The 17,971-nt window shown below is 36.9% G+C and overlaps 2 protein-coding genes across 2 annotated transcripts; one reads left to right on the top strand and one right to left on the bottom strand.

Moving 5' to 3' along the window:
* The first annotated feature begins 1,468 nt into the window (after window positions 1-1,468).
* Window positions 1,469-9,341, top strand: pdzk1 (PDZ domain containing 1). Its single transcript, XM_079464658.1, has 9 exons — window positions 1,469-1,535; window positions 3,418-3,628; window positions 3,878-4,106; window positions 4,197-4,333; window positions 4,438-4,633; window positions 6,168-6,361; window positions 6,566-6,838; window positions 7,109-7,438; window positions 8,275-9,341. The coding sequence occupies exons 2-9, from the start codon at window positions 3,422-3,424 to the stop codon at window positions 8,329-8,331; spliced, it is 1,623 nt and encodes a 540-aa protein (XP_079320784.1). The 5' UTR covers window positions 1,469-1,535; window positions 3,418-3,421; the 3' UTR covers window positions 8,332-9,341.
* LOC306898834 (Golgi pH regulator) lies at window positions 9,278-16,623 on the bottom strand. The gene is made up of 14 exons (XM_079464661.1): window positions 16,384-16,623; window positions 16,007-16,066; window positions 14,013-14,116; window positions 13,830-13,936; window positions 13,635-13,736; window positions 13,282-13,402; window positions 12,995-13,075; window positions 12,733-12,842; window positions 12,331-12,419; window positions 12,041-12,133; window positions 11,850-11,945; window positions 10,664-10,753; window positions 10,369-10,434; window positions 9,278-10,270 (listed from the first exon to the last, which is right to left on the bottom strand). Exons 1-14 carry the CDS (start codon window positions 16,423-16,425, stop codon window positions 10,064-10,066), a joined length of 1,368 nt encoding a protein of 455 aa, XP_079320787.1. The 5' UTR covers window positions 16,426-16,623; the 3' UTR covers window positions 9,278-10,063.
* Window positions 16,624-17,971: the final 1,348 nt, after the last annotated feature.

Raw genomic sequence — 17,971 nt, 5'->3', positions numbered from 1 at the left:
GAAGATTTAAAAGTTAAGAATGATAAGAACGGGGGAGTGATGCATCAGTGCCCCCTTGTGGAAAGCAAAACAGGTGAAAACTGAGGGCGAAATTATTCTTTCAATGAAACTCCGTTGCAAGGCATTTGAACAATGTATATATATTTGTGTGAGATGCGTAATAGATGTCATTGTGCTATCTCAATCTAAATTAAATAAAATGTTTGTCCTATCTGGGCTTGTTTTAGCGTATCACAGTGTAGCCTACTATCACATTTATTTGTATTAAAAAACGAAAACAAATCTAATTTCTAGAAGACAAATCTAAAATCCATTATATTTATAATAGATTATAGATTAATACATTAAGGATTTTATATGTATTATTTTATATATATATATATATATATATATATATATATATATATATATATATATATACATATTTGTAATCATATTAATGTTTATTAATAATAATAATAATAATACGTATTGTTGTTGTTGTTACAAAAAATATAATTATTGTTATTCAGTGACAAAATTAAATGAAGTTACAAATCTATACATAAATTTGGAAATTTACAAAAAGGTAAAGTTACTTTTTGTCTAAATACCCCAATGGCTTTTGTTCGTACTGTAGGCCTATTGTTAGGTAAGTTAAATTAAACGTAAACCTATCATTTAATAAGATAGTGTGATAAGATATTATATGATAATATACAGGTACAAGTCATTATCTGCCCATCCATGAAAATTTGTAATAGATATCTTTGGTTTCTGTTTGGGTTCTTTTTGGCTGATGAGCAATTTAAACAGAGATACCAAGTCCAAATGAAGCGGTTGAGTAGATGTGCCGAGGCTGACTGATGTGGACAATGTCATTGTCTCCTGATGGAAACTCAGGCAAACATGAACAAGCGCAGAAGGAATGCAAACAAAGTTGTGATCGTACACAGAGTCTCCTTACTTGACTCTGCCACACATCAGGATTTGGGTTTTATGAGTTTGCTCATAATCAGGTCACTTTAGCGGGCTACTGAAAACACCCATTAAGTTAAGAGGGTCTCATTTACCAGAAGACTGACCCCGTCGGTGATTTGTTTAAGCATCTGTTCATTGTTGAAATAAACAAGGAGTAACATACATTGTGGCTCCCATTACTCTAATGGGTTTTATAAAGCCATCACATGCATTGGTTTTCATTTTAATCTCGCTGCGTGATTATGAACAAAATGTTGCACTACATTAGCCTACACACTGAATTTAATGTATAGCTTGTCGTTTTATGCAATGTTTGATACGTTCAAAGCATGAATGGCATTTAATTGCATAGCTAGTAAATGAGTACAAAAGGAATATTTTTTAACTTTACTGTATATTAGGTATTAGTATGGTTACTTATAGCAACCGAGAAAAAACCTCCAACCACGAGACGCAGTTAAATAACTTACCTTTTAGAACAACCTTTGGCATGTCAAAGTCCTTCACACAAACTTCAACATTGCTAGATAACATCTGAGCAGAGGCAGACAGCCACACCGAAGGCACTGCAACTGGTGAGTGGCATCCACTTTTTACTTCTTCTATTGCTGTGAATCATTTTGAGGCAGTTGTTTGTTTGCAGTGGTTTGAAAATGATGTATTATTAAGACAAGACTAGATGAGAAGAGAAGAGAATTACAGTATTGGGCATTGGAACTTGACTTGGCTGGTGTTCTAGATGTACTTGCAATGACTTACAGATATTTAAAACACAACATCTAACAGTCTGACAGCTTGAGCAAAATAAAACTAAAAAGTTGGCTTAGGAAAAAAGAAATAATGACCGAGAGGTTATTAAATTACTTAAGGGTTGTTTTAGCCTCAGTCTAATAATATAGCATTGGCGGATCATAAAGCAGTCGATGGACCACTCAAGTGTGAGAGGTGTGCTTGAGCTCTCTGCTGATGTGTGAGGTCTTATGTAATTGATATGGGATCGCTGGTGCTCGATTAAGTTTCTGGATGCTTGTGCTTTCACCCCAGTTAAACATTTACTAGAGCTTTTGGCAACATATTTAAAGTCTTAAACACATGCTTTAGTCCGGTCTGAACCTTCACCGCCGTTTCATGGTTGACATTCATAAGAATGCAGAGGAGACAAGGTATTAACAATTTAAAGTGAAATGTACTTTGACATAAACACTGTCGCAAACACTTATTTTGTAAATCTACTTTTGAGTTTGGTCCCTTTTGGGGTATTTCTCTCTTTCCTATTTCCAGCCATCCCTTATTATTCCATTATATGTAGCGTATTGTATTTAAACGCTCATACATGCATTAAAGGGATAGTTTACCCAAAAATGAAAATTTTGTCATCCTTTACTCACCCTCTTGTCATTTCAAACCTTCGCAATTCAAACCTGACTTTCTTTCTTCTACAGAACACAAAAGAAGATATTTTGAAGAATACTGGTACCGGACAACACCGGTGTCCATTCAATTCTATTGTATAGACACAAAACTAATGCAAATGAATGGGTAGCCACATTGTTACCAACACACAAAAGAAACTCAAACAGGTTCATAATGAAAAGAGTCTGAGTAAATGAAGACAGAATTTTTTCATTTTGTATCTCTTCATTGTGAGATGTTCTCTTGGTACAATAGGGTTAATTCCTTGGTCATGTTTGTTACTCAATAAAAGCTGCACTTTGAACCATTACAAGCCGACATCATAATGTGACACACGTTTTTATTTTGTTTTATTATTTTTGCTTTTATTAAATTACAATTTATCTTTTGTATTTTCGAAAAACATCCTAGTTTTGTTCTTAATTCACTGGTGCATGTAATTCCAAAGAAAGTGTTTCATCAAAAATGTAAATAAGTTACTTTTCCTTGAAAACAACTTCACCATCACCAAGCCCTCTTTCAACCTCTGGCCTATAATGAATAGAATGGAATGGATTAGATCTGATATAGGCCTCAACTTTATTATAATTAAGTCCACAATCGTTTTTGTGTCTGTTTTACTCAAAAGTACATTTCATTTTGCACGTAAAATAGAATGTGTAGATTGTAACGTTTGACTCCACCTCTCGTGACTTTGCAGGTGCACCAGAACACACAGTTTTGATTTTGTGCCCTTCGAAGCTTATATTACCCCAGTTATCTTCTGCATATAAGAGCATAAGATTACCTTATCATGTCAACAGGGAAGGGTTACCCACTGTGTATAACCAACACAACTTTAAAAATGTTGTCATCATAACAAATATATAGAGACATAAAGTTCTGTATTGCATATGACACATTGCTGTTGGCAATCGCTTCCACTGTATTTCTGGTGTAAATTAATGTCGGTCATCTGCATATAATGTGCTTTTAATGACATTGGATATTATCTTATCACATGTTAGATGACCCCAGCATGAAGTTCCCACTGTTTCCCAACAGAAATATGGCTTGGACAAAATCACGCATTGTCACTCTTACCAAGCGTGAGGGACAAAGCTATGGGTTCTACCTCCGGGTGGAGCAAGGGGAGGAGGGTCACCTGATTCGATCCCTGGAGATGGGGGGCCCTGCTGAATTGGCTGGTCTGAAGGATGGAGACCGTATAATCAGAGTCAATGGAACGTTTGTGGACAGTATGGAGCACAACCAGGTATTAAAGGGACATTTCTTCCTGAGGATTTTGAGAAATGTCTGGTTTTATGTCCATACAATGGAAGTCAACGGGGTCCAATGTTATTTGGATACCAACGTTCTTCAAAATATCTTCTTTTGTGCAAAAGAATGTCATACTACCGAAGTAGATAATACATAATAGTTTTATTTTACGAGAAAACTACCCAAAATATGATCCTAAAATATCCAAAATGTTGGATGGTTTACATTCATTTTCTTGGGCCAGGTTGCAGATATGGTGAGAAAAAGCGGAATGACTGTCACGTTCCATGTTATCGGAGAAGATGCATACAAGCAGGCCAAAGTTGATGGAGGGAACCTTGCCGAGCCTCAGTCCAAGACCAGTCAGAACCAACCCACTATGAATGGAGTGTCAGCACCAGCCCCTAAAGCCAAATTATGTTATCTGCAAAAATCCAGTAGTGGCTTTGATTTCTCTCTAAGATCTACCAAAGGCAAGCCGAGTTAAACCTTCTTCGAAGATCAGTATTGAGTCGGTATGCCTTTATTATTATCTAAATATAATCGATATATTCGACCTTTAGATCATCAAAGCACATTCATGACAGAAGTGATTTCTGGAGGCGTGGCTGATAAGGCTGGCGTGAAGGAGGGCGACCGTGTGGTGGAGATAAACGGTGAAAATTTTGAAAGCGCCACACATGATCAGATTGTGAAAAAGGTAACAACATTCAAAAAATCCTTTTATCAACAATATTTATATTTAATGTACCGCACAAATATGAAATGGCAATGGCAGTAAACTGATCATTCTGTGTTTGATAGGTGAAAGCAGCTGGGAAAAGTGTCATGCTTTTACTGGTGGATGAAGACGCTGACAAATACTTCAAAAGCAAAAGCATCCGGCCAGGGGCGGCTAACGCAACGGTCAGGCACCTCCCACAAAAGCCACGCATTGCAGACATGGTCAAGAGGGCAGATGGTTATGGGTTTATGTTGAATGAGGAACCTAATCGTGAAGGTGAGTGAATGCAGCGCAGGACTCTTGGTTAAAATAGAGATCAAACTTAATTTCATTGACTTAATCTTTTTCCACAATCGCTCCCTCCATCTTATTTGTATGTTTTAGTATGAGTCGCTTTCGACCCTGTTAAAAAAGTAATAGAAACTTAAAAGAAACCAGCACAGAAATGGTTTCCATTAATATACCATTATGAACCATTAGCTTTTTCCATTTAACTATTAAAAATTCATTTTTTGTAGTGTGTTTTGGGCATTATTCCAACAAGGTTTAACAGATAGAATACATCACATAACAGTAGAGACCATTCAAGTTTCCATTCAATACAGATACAATTCTATACCATTATAACCATTACATTTTCGGTTGGGTTTTGGGCAGGATTGTATCGTTTTTTTGCGGTGGGGTTTTTCCAATAAGCATTTGTTTTTTTATGATTCACATCGTACAAATGTATAGGAATCAGCCACAAGGTCAGGTCGGATAATCTTCTGAGCAACAAAGACGTGCAAATAATAGTTACAGAGCATTACACAAGCCTGCACAAAGCTATTAAAATTTCATTCGTCATCCCAGTGAAGCATTTAACAATAAATTATACTGGAAAGTGCCTTGTTAAATCTTATTAAAGCCTGAATGAATTTTACCAGTAATTATAGTTAGTAGCCATGCATTTCATCCAAAGTGACTTGGAGTTGACTAATTGGACGGCCGACTCTCTTGAGCCACCTGAGGTTAAGTCCTCTGATCACAGACATTAGCTCAAGGGGAAAAAAGCAAGGTTGTCACTTCAATTCCTGGGTCCTGGAAATTGTCAATTGAAACATGACTCGCTAGCTAATGATGCAAAGTTTATCATAGTCCACGGATAATGCTTAAGTGTCATAGTCTTTTACGAAATGAAGTTGATGACACTATACGTTGATAAGCAAAGGTTATCTGTGTATGTAAATGGTTTTATAATGCTGTAATATAAAAGATCAGCATTTGTTACCACAATGCTTACAGTGTAAAGGAGTATATTTAAAGTGATAGTTCACCCAAAATGACAATTCTGTCTTCATTTATTCACCCTCAAGTTATACCTGTATACATTTCTTTGTCCTGCTGCACACAAAATAAGATATTTGCAAGAATATGTTTGGTTTTCCACATTCATCATAATTTCATATTTATGTTATAAATATTCCTCCAAATATATTACATTGTGTTCGGCAGAACAAACATGTGACATATAAAGAAATGTGATCAAATGTATATTTTCTATATTAAATGATAATCAGAAATTGTAATGATTAAATGTAAAGAAAATAACTTTACTTATAAATCATATATTTCTAGATGTTTGGTGTGTAATAGAAATATAATGTTTACATCAAATATCTATTATGAATGATATCTAAAGAGATGTACTGTATAATATGGAATAAGCAATCGAAATAAATATCTACCACCAAAACACAAAATATATAGAAAAGTTTAGACATATTTTTGTACTTAGTATTCATATGTGTGTATCTCTCAATGTCTTTAGGCCATTACATTGGAGAAATTGATACAGGAAGCCCAGCGGAGCGAGCGGGACTCAAGGATTCTGACCGGCTGGTGGCTGTGAACGGAGACGAAATACACAGCTGCACACACGAGAAGGTGGTGGAGAAAATACGTCAAGGAAACAAGTGCTGCCTCCTGGTGCTGGATGCTGAAACAGAACAAATGTACAAACTGGTGAGTCTCTGGGATTTCTTTCTAAAGAACAAAATAATATTGGATTTGAAACACTGATGCTCGTGATGTTTGCTTTAACATGATCCTGCTGTATTTCCGTGTATAACCAGTATTCCAGATTTGGGGACACATACTTTTTCGTTTCTAAACGAATAAAGTGACATTTCAGTCAAGGGATTATTCAAATCATGGTGTTTTGTATAGGGTGGTGCTTCTCCTCTCTTATACTGGGAGGAAATGAGAGCAAATCTGCCCAGCTATCCGGAATCAGAACCTGAATCTACACCTGCCCTGACTCCAGCCCCAGCGGTCCTTGCACCCGTCCCAGCAGTCCCTGCACCCGTCCCAGCAGTTCCTGCACCCATTCCAGCAGAAACGGTCCACAAGCCCAAACTTTGCCGACTGGAGAAAACTGCTGCAGGATATGGCTTCCATCTCAATGGCATCCAGGGAGCCCATGGACAGTACATCAAAGAGGTGGGCTCTCAAAAATAATGTCTTTGAAGTGCTACTAGCCCTTCGCTGACATTTAAACCAACGTTTGTCTAGACCTGTTTGTAGGTCCAGTGTTTGATGTTAAAGTAGTATCATTCCTAAAAACATTTTTGTCATCCCAACCTAGTGACTTTCTTCTCTGAAACGCAAAAGTGAATTAAAACATTTTCATTTGCCACAGTTTTCATATGACTGGGCCTATCAACCTAAAAGAATAAAATGAGCTATTTCTCAATGGGGTTTTTCTGTCAGGTGGTGAAAGGTGGAGCAGCAGACAGAGCCGGAGTGGAAGATGAAGATATTGTTGTGGAGGTGAATGGAGTTAACGTGGAAAAGAGCTCACATGAGGAGGTTGTGAACCTCATACGCCAAAGCGGCGACAGCCTGGTCCTCTTAGTGACTGGGAAGACAGCCTATGACCACCTGAAAGCACAAGGGATCACCCCTCAACTACTGGATGAAGAGCCCTCCGCTGATATTCCAACACCAGCCAGCGCACAAGAGGATGAGACGAACGAACAGCATCAAGATAAAGAAAGCGACAAGGAGACAGAAAAAACTGCCACTCCACCACGTTCAAGGGTCAGTACCGCTTTCAGGCATTTTCTATTCTGAGGAACAGGAACTTTTAATTGGGACAAATCATTTTTATACACATTAATACAATTCTGAGTTTCTCGTGGGTTTTTACGTTTTAATTCTCGATTGGATAACTGTTTTACGAGGTTGCAAATTCGTATGAATTTCTTCGTTGTGAATTTTATAAAAACGGTACGATTATTAGAAGAACGCAATACTGAAGCTCCTCCCCTTAACGTAACATCACTGGCACGAAAGCAAATCAAACTGAAACACACGAATAAGATAGTACGAATAAAGCAGCTTGCAAAATAGTTACGAATTTCCCTGATATTGTGTTGCTTGCTTTTGTGTTGATTGTGGCCAAATACAACATTTCGTTTAAATGAACGTAAACATTTCATCAGATTTGCCCTATAAATGACATAACCTTGGGTGGATACTTAGGAATATGGAACAAATTATGTCATCCTTACCTTCGTGTATAATTCCAAACCTAAAGCTGGCCTATAAAGTACAAGTCTTGTCTTTTCCAACAAATGATACGGGATACAGTGTATTGGATGTCATGCTTATACATTTACAGTATACAAAAAGCATCACAAAATATAAAAAGACTTTATGAAACATTGTAAGTCTTCTAAGGCCATATGATAGCTTTGTGTTGGGAACAGACTTACATTTTAGTGATTATTTAGCCTACAGAGAATCACCCTTAGTTCTCCATCTACATGGTGGGACTATTGTGCATAAGTGTTCAATTCAATATAAAATCATTACATTTGTTCAGTTAGAGATTATGCTAAATGCTAATTCTAATGTTTTTCGTTGAATTTTAGGCTTCGTCCTCCTCCTCATCATCCTCTTCATCGGACAGCGAGGAAGAGAGACTCTGAGCTCAATGCACTGACGGATCCGTCAATATCCTGATTTAGTGACAGGTCCATGCACTTACTGTACCTAAACAACAATCTAAAAACAGTGAAAAGCCAAACAACACACTCCAGGACCATTGATTTAAAAATACTGATGTATTTTCAATTCTAGAATATTAACAGCTAAAGGCTGGAACACATATTTTTGAATATCTAAAAAACAATCTTGTAGTGTATTCAAGCCTTAAAGAAAAAATGGTAGTATTTAATGTAAGAGTTATGCCTGTACTGTTCTGCTTGGGCTCTACACAATAAAAATCTATTTAAACTTGCTTTGTTAACCCTTTGAGGCATGACATTTAAGAATACATACTTTCCAGGCTTTTTTCACAAAATGATACCTTTTAAGTTTATCAGCACACCCCAAAGAGAACTCCCATGGGTTAGGGTCAAAGATAATTATTTACGAAGGTTTGTTTAGGTTTCAGCAGCCATAACCTCCCAAACCTGGGTTTTAATTTAATTAAATACGTACATTAATATACATTTATATAATATAAAAAAGTATCTAGCCAGACCGATAACCAAACACCGGAAGTTAACTTTGGGCCAGGCGCGTGCGCCTGATGAAACCGTCTATATAACATCACACCTTAAATGAATAAACATAGCTTTTAAAAAAAGTAATAAGTCATGCGTCAAAGGATTTGAAAAGATAAGCTTAAAAAAACTTGAGTAATTTAAATAAGACAGGCACTTTGAGAAAATGTTAAAAGTTATGGGCTTTCAAGCAATGCATACTGATGTATAATTTATCCTTTCAGAATGTTTTTGTCATTTTCTGGTGAACTCTATACCGCCTGTGACGTTCTTCATTTGTAAGTCGCTTTGTATAAAAGCGTCTGCTTAATGACTTCATGTAAATGTAAGGAATAAAACCTCTTTGGTTTGGTTCTGTGAAATGCATTTTTATCATTTTAAGAACCAGTGGGGATGCCTGAAAAGCATTTTCATTAAATTCTGGAAAAGCCTTCCTTTTTTGAACGCCATGCAGTGATATAGCAAATAGACACTGCCCCCTACAGTCCTCATATAAGATGTACTAGTCCGTTACAACCACACACTGCAGTACCCCAAATGAATCAAAATCACATATACACATGTTCTGTCAAGTCTTCGGTAAAAGATTGGCACGACTCTCATTTAATACAGTATTAATATGTGAATCATTAGAGATATGGAATGAAATTAACAATTAACAGGCCAGAGAGAATAACAAGAGTCCAACAGGTCAGCCTAAGATCTTGTGAAAAATGTGCACGTATTTAACTGTTTTGGAAGAATCGAATTCTATCAATGATCACTGTTTTTCTTTTTTTCGACCATAAAGTTAAATCAGGCTGTTGGCTGAATTTCTCACAGCAGTTTATGGTTACAACCATTCAATCCAAACACACATTAAACAGTCATTCAGACAACACAATAATCTGATTCAGAATATTTTATGTTTAGTAATTCCATAAAAAAAGACTGTTCATGACTAACATTAATCCATATACTGAAAGACAACAAAATTCAGCATCACTCATTTAAACCAAGGCTCATATAAACACCGTCTCTAGGCCCCTCCTGATTCAGGAAATACAGACCCAATACTGCCCCTTACAGGGGGCATTGAAGTCCTTTTAAAATGAGAGGAAGAAGAAAGACACTTCAGTCTGTTCTGCCCCTGCCGATGAGGTCACTTGGGAGGTCACAGGTTCATGTGCTTCTCGGGTGCTTGTTTATGGGCCAGGTAGAGGAAGAGGATGCTGGACAGGGCACTGACCAGGAAGATCACGTCAAACCAGCGATGGTAGAAGTTAAACTGGAGTTCTCCCAGTACCTCGGTCACGATGGTGCGGTATTCCAGAGGCATGCTCATACGCATGAGGAGCACGGAAGAGACAAAATACATTCCCTGTAGGGACGCATGGGACATGTCAAACAATCATTCTTTTTATTGGATTCAAAATAAATGATTTTTATTACGTTTATGTCTGTTTTATATAGTCTTACCATGATCTGTGCCAAGACCAGCACGATGACGTTGGACGATTTGCTGCTGGATATGGCATAGAAAAACTGTAAACAAAATAAACAGATTAGCCCAAACCGCACAGTTTTGTGCTATAAATGTCATAAAAGCTTCTCAGAAACGGAGTTCGGCCAAAGCACGGCGCAGATGTTCATAAAGGATAATCCCATCCCACTACACAAGCTGAACCAACACGCCTACACGAACACGTGTAATATGAGGCAGTTGAAGTGATAAGATTGACTGAGAAAGAAAAGCACGTTCGGGCCTCATTACCTTGGTAAGTGTGATTAAAAGGCCTCGTATGGACGTGACTATGATGATTCCCACCAGGATAAAGGAAATGTGCTGAGACCAGAACTTCACCTGTGGGAATAGAGTTTTAGAGAAGCTCTGCACATGAATTAAGAGGCTTTATCCTTTAGGAAAGGACGAGCAGCATTTGCTCTTATCAGGAGAGAGAGAATCTGGACACAGATGTTACACGTGTAAGAGGCTGAATCATCAGCTCCTCGTGGGGAAAGATTAAACAGTCATTATGAGCGCTGTGCTGACAGAGACAGGCTGGGGAACTATTAACTGCCAATAAAAGCAGTAAAAGTCAGCTGACGCAGAACACACAATCACGGTTTGCTTACGTCATGAGTATAAAGTCTATTAGGGGATTGTGCAGATGAGAGATCAGGGCAGGAAAATAAAATGACATCACATTTATTATTTAAAATGATTATATACTGACAAACTGTGTGATTATGCAGGAATGTTTTACATGTTAGCTAATAGAGTAGAACGTCCTGGGAAAACTGATGTTGAAATTGAGCATTCCATCCCAATATTAACATTTCCTAATCGACCTTGTGTGTTCTGAAACTTTGTATTATTAGTTTCATTATGTCTATTTCTTTCATTGAATATAAGATTTATTTGTAAGCTCCATACAAAGAAAGTTAATGGTGACTATGGTCAAGGCATCGATTTTCTGTGAATAATGACTTTAAGTCATCATGTGACTTCAGAAAACTAACTGTAGACTATACTACATTAGTTGTTTTAACTACAATTTTGTGGCTTTTATGGTGAATATTTAATAGCCCATTCATTTTCATTTCATGAAAGAGAGCAGAATAAACATTCTTTACCACGTTTTTTTCTGTTGTGTTCTACAAGAGTCAACATGAGGAGGCAATTGCTATTTTAAACAATAACAAAATTAAATTATAATAAGATTATAACAAAAGGTGAATTTATGGACGAACTGTTCCTTTCAGTTTCAACACTTGATAATATAAGTCGAATAAAGAGCACACAGAAAAGTTGAGTAAAGAAAGAGTAAAGCAAAAAAGCAATTTAGGCCCAGCACAGCAGGCTGAATCTTCAGCCGTGTATAGACATTTATAAATGCATAAACATTTTACGAAATATATATAGAATGTTAACAGTAGCTTAGGTCTGTAGAACGTACATCAAACTGAATTCCCAGATAGTTGACGGTGATCTCAATTCCTCTTGTCACTGGGTCAGTCTTTCCCACACGGTCAAACACAATGTTTATCGTGGCCTAAGTGGAACACATTTCATTTTAGGACATCATATGGCTTACTACATACTGAATGATCTACAAAAAGAAAAATGAATGATAAAAATCATTCTTACCATGAATATTTTCCACACACAATAGATGGAGAAGAAGTACCCCAAAAAGTTAAAGTACTTCCCCTGAAATGTTTTCGAATATTCTATCCGTTCCTGGGGACACAGAGATGTAGGACCATTTGTGAAATTCTTTTGATTTATCTTTTAGGGTTTCTACACCTTTTTAAGAACCATTTCTTTATATAACAAAATAAGACCATACTAACTATAGAAATGTCCATGATTTTATGATAATATCAATGTATAAAAAATCCATACATTGAATTTCAATATTAAAAAAAGCACATTACCTTGGTTGCCTGCAGGTCCACTGTCTCCAGGAACAGTTGTCTACTAAGTTCCTCAAGGGCATCTACCTCCTGTTGGATCAAACACAGGTCTGCGGTACCACACTTAAGAAAAACCACTCATGAGATCCAGGTTTACTATTCTACTTAAAAAGCACATGCGCTCATTACACATGCACTCAGTTTAATTCAAGCTTTTCAACTTAAATGGCATGACAGTCCCACAGGAGCAGACTGAGGCTAAGTGTCTCGCTCCGATCATTAAGACAGTGTAATGAAATGTGATCTTGGTAATCCTACAGTTTCTGGGTCACTACTGACTGTGATCAAAAGGGTCGTGTTTTACTAGCCCATGACCTGTATTATTAGTCAAGCACTTTGAATTAACCTAATGGTTAAGGATACTTTCACTGCCTGATGGTGAGGAGGTGACGCTCTTGATCATCCCCCAGAATCCCGTCTGCTTATTCTGCTCCTCGCCACGCTGGTACATCTGCCTTCTTGTCATGGCCATCCTACAAAGAGACATTGGAAACACCTAGTCAAATATTCTTTATAGGTGCTGCAAAGCTGTATGTTGTACACCACACATAAAAAGTTGCTACTAGAAAGATAAAACTCTTTTAACATTAACAAAAAATTTAGTGATGAAAAATGCAGATCTTACCTTTTCTTTTTACTGACGATCATGTCCATGGTCTGGAGCAGCCTTCTTTCCAAGGCCAGGATATCACTGTCGGTCACATTTCTGAGAAATTAAAACAAACATTTAGTTTTTTACATAGTATTTCCCACTACCTAAGTATATGTAAAGCTGCTTTGCAACAATGCAAATTTGTAAAACGCGCTATGTAAGTATAATTTAATTGGAAATTGAACCTACACTCATAATATGCATTCAAACACCATATTTAAATGTGTGTGCTATTTCTTTCTGTCTGTGAGCAATGTTACCTTAAGAAATATGACATGTAGGTATAAGGACAGTTTACAGCACCAAAGCCAGACAGTAAAGCCATTAGTGTGACCCCAATGACCCCCACACGACTGATCAACTGCTCTATAGACAGAATGCCTGAGGAGACAAAAAGATACACATCTGTATATTTGACTGAAAAGTTTACAAAGTTTTGAAAAAAGCTTTAAATATAAAGTTTTAAAACAAAATATCTATAATTGGTCCGCCTCTGGAACAACATTCCTATTTAGCTGACATCACAAATCTCTCATAATTCTTTAACTCACACAATTTTAAACTAGCGTAATACAGCATAATTGATCATATTTTATGTTTACTGTTTTCTTACCATGTTTTGGGCTAAGTATAGGGAAAGGATCTCCCAGTTTCCAGAAGAAATACATAAACGTGAACCAGACCACACATGAGAAAAGCAGCCTTTGTCGCTGCACTGCAAGAGGAAACAAAGCAACGTGGGGTAAACGCTTCATAAAACATTGAGATGATGTATTTAAACACTACAGAAACCGAATAGGCTACTTACACAAACGTATATTACTGACTACAAAGTAGCCAATGTAGAAAGGCACCACAAATATCAGAACTAGCAATATTACATACAGATTCAGCTTCCAATGGAAATACCTGGACCTGCGGAGACAAACATCGTGTGACTGAAAGCACCTAATCTAGTTCTCATAAACAACGCATTTATACAGACACTTACGTGCTGCTTAATACACCAAGGATCTCGAAGATAATGAGCTCAAACATAGTGCATGAAAAGGCGAACGTGATGGAGAACACCACCTGAACAACATACTGTCGAACCTGTTGAGAAATTAAAACAAGATCTCATGTAAGGGACATTCTGAATCTGAACGGACAGAGCAAACATAACAAAATCTCAAACCGTCACTGACGTAAAGTTAGTTTGATGTTTGATATTCGTTAGACATTTGGTTTCATACCTATTAAACTTTTTGCGCCCATTTTGTTTTTAACCCAAAGTAACTCAGATAGACATACTTGTATGCCTTTTATGTTGCACTTCATTTCTAGGAAAATCATTTCTAGGAAAAATGAAGGCTTCATTTCTAGAAAATCATGGCTCTCGTCCCGCCTTCCTCACCACAATACAGTATGTATATCAATTAACCATGAAAATGAATAAAAAAATTAACTACATGACATTATGCTATAAAACCAGTACTATAATGTTCAGAAAAAACATGCATTATTCGCTATAATGCACAAGGCTTGTTTTTCGGATTATAACTGTATTCTTTTATATAAAGTACTTTTTTATGTTTAAAACAATGTACAGTACCTACTTAAATTCATTAAACTCTGACACCGTTTCAGATAAAGGTATCAAACCAACTGTAAAATATTCATAATATTATTCCCTATAATGCACAAGGCTTGTTTTTTTATTTTTAATCTGATATTTTATATACAGTACTGAATCCTTCTTTTTTTATATGTTTTATATACTATATCTATTTAAATTCATTTATCTCTGACACCGTTTCAGATAAAGGTATCAAACAAACTGTAAAATATTCATAATATTATTCCATATAATGCACAAGGCTTGTTTTTTTATTTTTAATCTGATATTTTATATACAGTACTGAATCCTTCTTTTTTATGTTTAACATACTATATCTACTTAAATTAATTAAACTCTGACACGTTTCAGATAAAGGTATCAAACCAACGGTAAAATATTCAGAATATCATTCCCTATAATGCACAAGGCGTGTTTTCTGATTATTAATCTGATATTTTATATACATTACCGAATCCTTATTTTTTAAGATTAACAAATCAGAAAAACCAACCTTCTGCATTATAGGGAATAATATTCTTAATATTGTACAGTTGATTTGATACCTTTATCTGAAACGCAGTCAAAGTATAATGAATTTTGTTTCATGAATTTAAGTAAGATTCAGTGCCGCATATAAAAAAAATACAGGCATAATCAGAAAAACAAACCACGTGCATTACAGGAAATCATATTCTGAATATTGCACAGTTGATTTGTTACCTTTATCTGAAACGGTGTCAGAGTTTTATTAATTTAAGTAGGTACTGTACAGTGTATTAAACATCAACAATAAGGATTCAGTACTGTATATAAAAGAATACAGTTTACATTAAGTCATTTAGCAGACGCTTTTATCCAAAGCGACTTACAAAGAGTTCGGGGACCAATAAGCGATATGTCACAAAAGAGCAATAGTACAATAGGTGCTAATACAAAGTTACTAGTTTCAACAAAAGCTAGACCACTACTGTTGAGAGAAGAGTGTACTTTTTACTTGTTTTTTTTCATTTGTCTGTCACGTATTCACAGAAGAGGTGTGTTTTAAGTAGTTTTTTGAAGGTTGTGAAAGATGTGGTTGACCGGACCGCATTGGGAAGAATGTTCCACCAGGAAGGAGCTGAGAAGGAACTCCATTTACAGTAATAATTTACAAGCCTTGTGCATTACAGGGAATAATATTATGGATATTTTACAGTTGACTTGATACCTTAACAGTGCCCTCCACTATTATGGGCATCCTTGGTAAATATGAGCAAAGAAGGCTGTGAAAATAAATCTGCATTGTTTCTCCTTTTGATCTTTTATTCCAAAAATCGACAATATTCCAACATCCAATGAATGTCCATTTACAGCTGTCAAACACTCATAATGCATGACAACGTTACCTCATAATCTTTAAACAGCTGCCTCATGAAAAACAGCCACCCGAAACCGAAAAACAGCACCTGTGGAGAGAAACCATGTACACAAACAAAGCACTCAACACGTGATGTCCTCTACAGCTGACAGTCGCTCAGATTTATTATATTAACAGTTCACATACTAATAATATAATAATAATACTACATTACGTTTAATTAAACTGATGTTATTTTGAATAACATTAAAAGGGTGCTCGTGCGCGTTGTTTTGCTTTCCTCCAAAGGGTGTAAACATAAAATGTGACGTATTACTCATTGTAATGGCGCAAATGTAACATTTAACGTGTGTTAGTCTGGTTCGTGTCACGCATGTCATCGTTTATGGCGAAAGCAGCGCTCACCTGAGATGTGACCATTATCGCTGAATCTACGAGGAAAGACATGTCGCCGTCTGCAGTGTGTTGTTCATATAACGAATAACACGTGTAATCTCAACTCATTGTGTTAAAGACATCGTCTTAATACAGAGGAACAAACACCGAAACACTGAAGAACTGTCAGTGCGATGACGTCATTGCGCAGGATAGAAATCGCTTCCGGCGCACGTTGATGTCGTCGACAACAGCGCCACGACTCTTGCCACTGGAGGGCGTTATCGTCGCAAGGAAGACTCGAACAGACAAACGCGACCGTTTAGTCTCATTGTACTGACGTGACAGATGGAACGGAAAATGGTTTTATCTACATCTCATCCCGTGGTGGTAGCCGTCAGTCACCACACATCAGTCTCCGTGGCACAGCAATGACTACACTTCCATTTAGCCCGTGCTTCCTGTTATATGCCTATATATAAACATACAGTGCAAAGTTGAGCAGCACAACTGGTTCCATGTGAGATCACATAAAAAAAACATAGAGGGGACATAATGCAGGTCAACCCAAACCATTGCAAATCCACCATTGCAAATAGTGCGATGCCTTGCTCCTGTTTGAGTATTTATATCGGTAACGTTTGTTTGAAGATAGTTGTGTATTTTATACCCCTGTTGTGTGTTACTCTGTGTTTTATTTGATATTTACAGCACTTCGGTCAACCGAAGGCTGTCTGAAATGTGCTATAGAAATAAAACAAACAGACATTGTGAACACAACACAACTGGGCTACATCTTGAAATGAACACTTCTCTTTGTGATGTATTTTTTGTTGTATATTGTAACGTCAATGTAAATGTTAAACCGTTTAAGTTACGTATTAGGATTGACCCAAGATTCAGGTGCTGACTCAGCCAGGGGTCCACTGGAGAGCCGCTGCCTCATCACTCCTCATGCAAGCACTTGTCCTGAGAAAAACAGCATTTACCCAAGGCCTCCCACAACACCCCTCAAGTGTTCTCTGACAGTGCTGAGGTGTGAATTGAAACAGATGCTCAGGTGTCCCGCAGCCCTCTCAACAGACAATTTGAGTTGACAGAGAGTTTTCTAAATCACTGGCTGATTTAGAAATATAAGAGTGTTGGATTGGGGGTTGCTGGATGGGGAAGAACAGATGCAGAGACTGTGAAGACTGGAGGCGATATGGTGTTTCTGATGAGCTTTGGGGACGATTAAGTAGGAAATTAATGTGAGCGAGCTAACACACACACAAACAGTTTTGTTACAGTACTCAACATATGTTGATTTATCAAATCCAACATTTCTGTAAAGCAAATATAATGATGATTGTTAGTTTTCCCATCTGCTGTCTCATCTAGCAGTGGATCATCTTTGACCGTTCTCCAAGGAATTGTAACAAACTCCTCTTTTTTTTAATTTTCGTGTCAGGTAAATCATCATTCGCTTTTCATCTTTCAAGGGGCTGTGTGTGTGAATCAGGGAGAGATTGAAAGGGAGAGTCCGGAAACATGTTTGTGTACAGTATGCGTGGGAAGAAACAGCTGTCACAGACAATCTGAGTCAGAATCCACTTCTGTGAGAGCTAAATTAAGCCTG

This window comes from Barbatula barbatula (genome assembly GCF_947034865.1).
Source record: "Barbatula barbatula genome assembly, chromosome: 9".
NCBI lineage: Eukaryota > Metazoa > Chordata > Actinopteri > Cypriniformes > Nemacheilidae > Barbatula > Barbatula barbatula.
This window is presented reverse-complemented; position numbering and strand designations above follow the sequence as displayed.